This window comes from Grammomys surdaster, unplaced genomic scaffold (genome assembly GCF_004785775.1).
Source record: "Grammomys surdaster isolate TR1022 unplaced genomic scaffold, NIH_TR_1.0 174, whole genome shotgun sequence".
Classification (NCBI taxonomy): Eukaryota; Metazoa; Chordata; class Mammalia; order Rodentia; family Muridae; genus Grammomys; species Grammomys surdaster.
Window position 1 is genome coordinate 24,420,416 of NW_021604622.1, and position 7,997 is coordinate 24,428,412.

The 7,997-nt window shown below is 47.8% G+C and overlaps 1 protein-coding gene across 1 annotated transcript in view; it reads right to left on the bottom strand.

Annotated features, from left to right (window-relative positions):
• Positions 1 to 831: 831 nt before the first annotated feature.
• Positions 832 to 7,997, bottom strand: part of Ropn1l (rhophilin associated tail protein 1 like) — an 11,856-nt gene continuing 4,690 nt past the window's right edge. The window contains exons 3-5 of the mRNA XM_028767699.1: positions 7,686 to 7,847; positions 2,952 to 3,127; positions 832 to 1,012 (exon numbers count right to left, since the gene is read on the bottom strand). Of these exons, the coding sequence (XP_028623532.1) occupies positions 949 to 1,012; positions 2,952 to 3,127; positions 7,686 to 7,847 (402 nt within the window). The 3' untranslated portion in view covers positions 832 to 948. The remainder of the gene's footprint in view (positions 1,013 to 2,951; positions 3,128 to 7,685; positions 7,848 to 7,997) is intronic.

A 7,997-nucleotide genomic window follows, 5' to 3' on the forward strand; every position in this document is an offset into this window, starting at 1 on the left:
CTGAGCAAGCCTGTGCATGCATGTGGTGGTCCTCCAAGGCCGGGGTCGGTGGCCCACAGCGGTGGTTCAACATTCTACCACTGAGTTACATTCCCAAATGAAACTGTTGTCTCAGTCTACCCCAGCCCCACTCCAACTCTGTGACTTCTTGAGCCAGTTCTTGGAAAGTCATTGTGCAAAGAGGATATCTTGTGTATTATATGGATGCAGCGCCTGTCAGTTAAAAAGCCTTTGGCTTAGGCAGGAAAGAGAGGTGTGACATTCCCAAGAGAGAAAAAAGATTCTGGGAGAGAGCCGGGGAGGGACAATACACCGGGAATACGTGACAAGACACATGTATGGTCCCTGAGCACAGGTAACCAGCCACATGACAGAGTGTAGGCTAGAATAAATGGGAGAAGGGCCTAGCTATATGGCCATGGTATTTATAAAGATACTTGGAGTCTACATCTTATTTCTGGGAGCATGGAACTGGGAGGAAGAACCAGAAATAGCATCAACATTATAGTTTCTTATATATATATACATTTCATCAAAGTTAGAAATTTTTTCCAGCTGTGAATGCTCATGTCCCAAAAGCCCCACTTTTGGGGGATTCTCAGCACTGCGGAGCCAAGTGTCTGTGGAGAATTCTTCTAGGCAGGAAAGGGCTGGACTCTGGAAACTTCCCACCCACTCTCTCCAGATCAGTTTACCAAAACCGATTCGCCCCCACTGTGAGGTCTCCACTTTTTTAGTCCTTCCACGGTACAGCAGGAAGCAGTGACTCAGTGGCCCCGTGAGCACCTGCCACACCCGTTCCACTGAGAAAAACTCACAAGTCACAAGTCACAAGGTAATGACAAGCTGTATTTGGCGCCAAGGTTTTTCAAAAGCATTGCTTCAACATTAAACGTGTTCCTCTCTGTAGTAACGCTCTGTTCCTCAGAGCTCTCTCTTCAAGGCTTCCTATATTGACTTTTTTCCAACGAAGAAGTCCGAAAGTCCTATCATGCCATTCTTTCTAGATTCTCTGGATGGGAAACAGACAGGACATTAGAAACATTGTTTATCTTTTACAGGATGCCATTTAACAAGATTCTCTCAAACACTGGCACTTACAATTCACCAGACTCCTGCCAACAAACAACTCTGAGCAGGACAGCTCTATTTTCTCATATAACAATGGATGTTTATTTCCGGGTAAAACATCTGTGCTGTACCTTTATTAATCTCAGGACTCAGGAGGCAGACCTAGGCAGATCTCTGAGTTCAAGGCCAGTCTGGTCTACAGAGAGTTCCTGGACATTCAGAGCTATACAGAGAAACCCTGTCTCACACAACCAATCAACAAACAACAAAAACCATCCATGTTTGGGAGCGACTTTATGCTTAGCAGTGATCACAGCGCACCATGGTTCTTGAGACGGCAAGTGACCCCTCCAACCTTCCCATGCCTCCCACTCACTCTAGTCAGAATGCTCCCTGTTGCCCACCCCAGCCTAACTCTCTCTCTTCTACATAGGCCAGAGGGAACCAGAATGGCAGAGCCCACTCATCTCTCTGTGCCTCAAAGCTAGGACAGATCAAGCCCAGCACCACTGTCAACAGAGGTATAGCAATCAAGGGATATCATATGCTGTCAGAACCAAGCAGGCAGCAACTGGGTGGCTAAATGGATGAATTGTGGGGTAGATAAATGTATTCCCAATAGGCAGACATAGAAGCAACAGTTCCCTCTATTTAAAAAGGAGAAACCTAATTAACAAGCTGAAGAGGGAGGGCCAGAGAGGCGGGGCAGCCCAGGCAGCCTGGCCTTGGCTTCTGGGTGCTCACCACACGCCATACCTCCACCCCATGCTGGTCACTCCAAGCACCCGAAGAGCACTGACTGGAAGATCAACAGTTGCTTTGCCAGGCATCCAGTTACCTGGGCAGCCAGGCCCATAAGCCTTCTCTGAACCACTACAGGGGGGATTTTCCAAGGTGGGTGCTAATGAGGACCTGGTAGGACAAGCTGAGATCTCTCCCATGGCCATTTAGAGTCCTTCTCTTCAGCTGCCCCCCTTAGAACACTAACCTATCCCTATTCACGCGTCCTGCCCACCTCCCCACCCTCCCTGCAGCCAGCCACACACAGCAAGCCACAGACTGCACTTCTATCTCCTAGTCAGCACCCTCCTCAGCCGCCATATTTGGCTTTGCTCGCCAGCCCCCTCTCCTCCACACATCAGTGTCATGGAGCCACACTTCTCAGGATAACCCTGGGGAGCACGAGGAATGACCTAACCTAAAGAATGTATGAGCTTCCCACATAGACGCAACAGTCCTCTCAGACGAAGGTGACAGGACTTCCACCCATATCCACAGAGCATAGGAATAGAACGTCTCAGGGGTGGGCACCTCAGACCACGTACTAGAGAGAGAAGATACTAGCTCACGACGGCCATGAGTGAAGTTAAGAGCACCAGAGGACCTTGGCTCACTCTCTGCATTCTATCAGTGCTGACAGCATGAGATACAGTGTATACATGTCATGTGCCAATTCTTCAAATCAACAATGGTGTGGGTAACACAGCATCCATGGGCTGCAGCCAGGCTCAGCCACAGCCGCAAGTCACCTCTATGTTACATGCACTGGTGACGTTAATTCCATCTGTGTCCCTTTTTAATGAGCTACTGTTTAAAACTCTGGCAGAATCAAGCTCTTCTTGTGACAAGAGACATTTTCTCCGTCTAAAGTCAAGGAAGATCGAATCTAAGTCCCCATCCTGGCTGACACTGAGACGACAAGCTGAGAGGTGGTGGCTCGCTTGCTTATGGTCTCTGATAGACAGCTCCCCTGCAAGACTGTTGGAATCAAGATGGACATCTTTGCCTTCCACCAGGGGCAAATTCTCAGCACAGAGAGGTGAATGGAGGAGATTCTCCGACTGTCAACACACCAGAAACCCACAGAGTACTGTACTTACGACTTCTCTCTTAAATTGGCAAGATAGTCCTCGGTGTCCGAGGCCGGGAGTTCTGGGTCCAGTGCAGACAAGTACTGGTAAACGTAGGCAAAAGTTTCAAAGGGAATGCGAGCAGGCCCGCCCTCCGGGTCAGAGGTGAGGATCTCACACACGTTCTTCATAGCTGTGTTCAGGGACTGGATGGGGAAAGGGACAAGGACGGGACACAGTCAGTCTCAGAGTCACAGAGATGCCAAGCCAACACCTGGGACAGAAATGCAAGTGTGCTCTGTAAACGTTCTTCAGAGCATGCTCTCCACCCTCAGGGAAGATCCAAATGGAGGCGAAGGTTCCACCTTGTAAAGCAAGAAGGATGGTTTGACCAGGGTGCAGCAGAGCAGCCACAGTGATTCACAGATTTACACCGAAATGGGGATAGCTGTCCCAGACAAGAGAAGCATATTATCTTTAATCATCAGCTTCCTCCCTGTGGTTCTGGGTTTGGAGTATAGGGTCATTTAACCATAACCTTTAGTCAGTGCAGCCCGACCGAGTGCAGACACAGGGACACAGGGCCTAGTGCCCGTCTGAGTTGCCCCTGAAGAGGGCGCGGTTGGCAAGACAGATGGCCCTGTGTATCTGCCAGTGTCCCTGCAGCCCGGGCTTCAACCTCACTCACACAGAAGGCTTTAGGACTCTGTCAGGTCCAGGAAACTCCTCTCCCAGACCTGCCTACCTCTCAGCTCCCCAAGATGGTAACCTAACTTGACCTGCACTCTACCTTCCACCTGCAACCAGACCGCTATCCTGAGCACGCTCTGAAACCCCAGGGACAGGTTTCTGGTCGTCCCTGGAGGCCTGCAGAGCAGCAACTGATGGACCGGGAACAAGGGTGCAGAGTTGTACTGTATGGCCAAGCCTCAAACACTTCTCTCTTGCTCAATTAATCCTTGTTGAAAAAGAAAAAAAAATGGAGAAAAAAAGTCCATAATAGATTCCTACCTTAAAAAAAAAAATATATATCCAGGAACCAAGTCTCCTTCGTTTCTTCTGTACTGAGGCAGCATAGCGTATTAGCTAGGGTTTCTATGCTGTGAGTAAAACATGACCAAAAGAAACTTGGAGGAAAAGACCCCTTTTGTTTGCTTACATTCCACATGAGAAGACTCAGGGCTGGAGCTCAAATGCTCCCCCGGGAACCTGGAGGCAGCCACTAATGCCAAAGCCTGGAGACTTACAAGCTTACCTGCTCCTTCCAGGCCTGCTGCCCAGAGCTTGCTCAGTTTGCTTTTTTACAGCATGTAGGAACCACTAGTCCAGGGGTGGCACTGCCCACAGTGAGGAGGCCCTCCCACACCAGTCATTAGTCAAGAAAATGCACCAGGTGCCAATCTAGTGAGGGCTTTTTCTCAGTTGGGGTTCCCTTTCCCAAAGTGACTATAGTTTGCCTTAAGCTGATGTAAACTAGCCAGCACCAGTCAGAACAATGACTTTGCTGCCAGACATCCCAGGGAGCAGATTTAAATTTGCTTTGGGTGATGTGGTGGCTGTTCTTGGTTGTCAACTTGACTATCTGGAATTAACTAAAACCTAAGTGTTGGGTATGCCGCTGAGGGATTTTTTTCCTTTTTTCTTTTTTAAAGATTTATTTACTTTATGTGAGTACACTGTTACTCCCTTCAGACACACCAGAAGAGGGCATCAGATCCCATTAGAGATGGTTGTGAGCCACCATGTGGTTGTTGGGAATTGAACTCAGGACCTCTAGAAGAGCAGTCAGTGCTCCTAACCACTGAGACATCTCTCCAGCCCCCAGGATTTTTTTTTTCCTTAATTAAATCATTTGCTAGGGTGACATACTGGCTTTTACTCTGCATCTCTTGAGGTGGGAAGATCTCCCTTTAATCTGACTGCCTTCAGCTGGAAGCCTGCAGGAGGGCCTGCAGGAAGAAAGCTGGACCTCTCTGCCTGCTTCTCTCACTCCAGCTGGCGAGTCTGTTCCTCCATTGGCTTCAGAACCAACTTCTTTGGGATTCTAGAGTATACTGAAGACCAGCTGAGACACCCAGCCTCATGGACTGAATAACTACTGGACTGTTGGACTTTCCATTGGTAGATAGCCATTTTTGTTCTGTTCCTAAGAGTTTTGTTCCTTCCAAGAATCTCAGTTTGTTTGGTTAGAATGGCTCCACGAGAAGCCTGAGGGCACAAGGGCATAGGGTGGACAGAAGCCAACAAACACAGAGCTTAGAATGATCTAAGTGCCAGCTCCGTAGCATCCAGGGGACACATCATGAGCAGGCAATAAGCCACCACTCTGCTCTTCCTGCATGGCACTGGATCCTCAGCTGCTGGTGCCATTTTGGGAGCTTCTGAGACCTTTAGGAGGAGGACTGAGCTACAAGAAGCTAGAGGAAGTGGCTTTCTGAGAGGGGTCAATTTGAGCTGGAAGTCTCCTCTTTCTGATCCTAGGATATGTGAACACTCACCACCTGCCTTCCTGCCACCATGGAGCCAGCCACTGAAGCCGCCATGCCTTGCCTACAATGATGGAATAGCATGTCAAGCCGTGAGCCAGTATCTGTCTTTGTGCACTTTACTTCCTGACGGGAGATGGTATAGCAATAAGAGCACCCAATACACCTCCCAGCTCGCTTCTTCAATTCTCCCTTAGAGATATAGTTCTTAGAATACCATCCCTACTGTATGCTTGTGCATGTCTGGGCCACAGAGCCCCATGTAACACAGGCTCCACAAGGGTCTGCACAGGCAACTGTGCTGTCAGTGTGCTAGCGGCTCTGCTGGGCTCAAGTACCTCCCTGCCTTCGCAGCCCATGCTGGAACAGAGTTCACTCTCCACGCACTGAGGAGTAGAGAGTGAGGGGAAGAACAGATTCCCATACGGTCCAGTGGAAGGAAAGGCTCAATGCTCCCAGCAGACCCTGAGCCTGAGCCTAGAGCCGATGTGGTACTGGGCACTTAAGAGAATAGAAGGCAAGCAACACAGTTAATGCTAAAGAAGACTTAGGCTAGGGGACAGGAAGGACCCCTCTGTGACCAGTGTGCTTTCTGGTGTAAATTTACTTTCTAACAACAAAGTAGCATACAATAAACAGGACCCGTTTTGATGTGATCATGGCAGATGACACGCCTTCCTTTACAAAATGGCGACACCTAGTGTTGCTTGCTGTACATGGCTTGGACTTGTTTTCATGACCTAGATAAATCCAAAATCATGAATTATTCTGTTCTTTCTTGTTAGGAGCAAATCGTTACACCTATTTTTAAGAGGCATAAACTGTCAACACTAACCCTGAATGTTAGATATTAATTCTATGCTAATTTCACGTTAACTTCAGAGTTCCTGATGAGCACACTGGCAGGTTGTCTAATAATCATATTTACCTTGTCTTTCCAAGGAACACTCCACTGGGCACCACAGCCCCTCTGAGAATACTTGTCAGTGTCTGGGCCTCAGCACAATGAGTCCAAAGCTGACCATAAACCACATACCCAACAATTGCTGGGCATGTGGCCACCAGTTAGACACTTGCCTTCTCTGAAGGGACAGGCTTTCCTCTGCTGAAGCCCAAGCTGCAGTAGATTCAGGCACCTGGCCAACCAAGGCCATGCATAAACTACAGCAGACAAAGGTACCCACAACGCCACTAGGAATGACATTCCAGGAGACACCTGTCTAGCTTTCTCATCATAAAGGGAAAACCAGCTCTGATGGTGTGCTTCCTGGGGCATTTGGGAAATTTAAGACAAAGGACCAGAGAAAGCAGAGAGATGGCAGGCAGGCAGGCAGGATGGTGTGGGAGAGGGCACTTGCAGCTAGGATTTTACTGTCAACATCTCGGTGCCGTTGGATGCAGAGTCACTCTTCACAAAGTGAAAAGAAACTTGCACACGGATTGACATTGGAGAAAGAAGGGACAGGAGCTCGCTCAGTGGTTAAGGGTATTCACTGCCTTTCCAGGGGGACTGAGTTAGAGACAGTTCTCCATTGAGAGGCTAACAGGATCTCCAGCACCCTACTGTCGAAGAATGGAACATGAAAGATGACGAGTCATGTTCAGTTAGATGGTCAGAACTGTAAAGATTGAAGAAGCAATATAACATATGTGTCCAGACAGGAAACAAAAGGCTGTTTCCCCTTTTGAAAACCCTTTCTTCACAAACACCAAGTATCCCTTCCCTTCACTTAACCACAGGCTCATCGACTCCAGCCTCCCTAGGAGGCTCCGCCCACATCCTCCCGCCGCAGCCTCCACCCACCTCATGCCTAAATTCCAGGCTCACAAAGGCCATTGCTCTTCAACTGAGGGCCATCCAATCAGTCATCCTGCTATCTATTCCTAAATTGTTAGAGTTATATTGTAATGACAGCAACGTTCTGTCATATTTACTAGCTATTAATACTGGATTATAAGTCAAATGCAATAGAATTTGATGTCTCTTCCCACAGATAAAGAAAACTGTTACCAGCTTTCAAAATTATATTGTACAATAAAAGAACTCATTGGTAGATGCCGTTTGAAAACCTAAATGTATTCCAAGTGCATCCCACACATCTCCTCCACTCTTAACATCATCCAAATTGTGGTTTTTAACCACATAACTGAAGTCTGAGAAAACAAATTAGTTAATAAGATAATCAACATGTTTTCTGTAGCACCTAAAACCCAGTCCGACATAGAATCACACAGATCATGAAATAACATAAGATGCTATTAAGATGTAGTTACATACCCCACCCAGAGAGCTGCATGCAAGTGCTAAAAATTTGATCCACTCCATTTTGTCTTCACACGGATCCAGATCCAGGATCGCTCTAAACTTTTCTACTGGCAGGCACAAATTTTTCCACTTCTTCTCAAGGTCTGCTAATTCCACATATTGTTTGTGGCTACACTGTTTAGAAAACACAACACAACACACTCAGTGTATGTAGAAACCCCGTGAAACCAGAAAGATGCTTCTGAAGACTACTAACTCATAACTACCTGTGACTGTGGACTGTACCTGTGACTGTGGACTGTACAGTGTGACTGTGGACTGTCC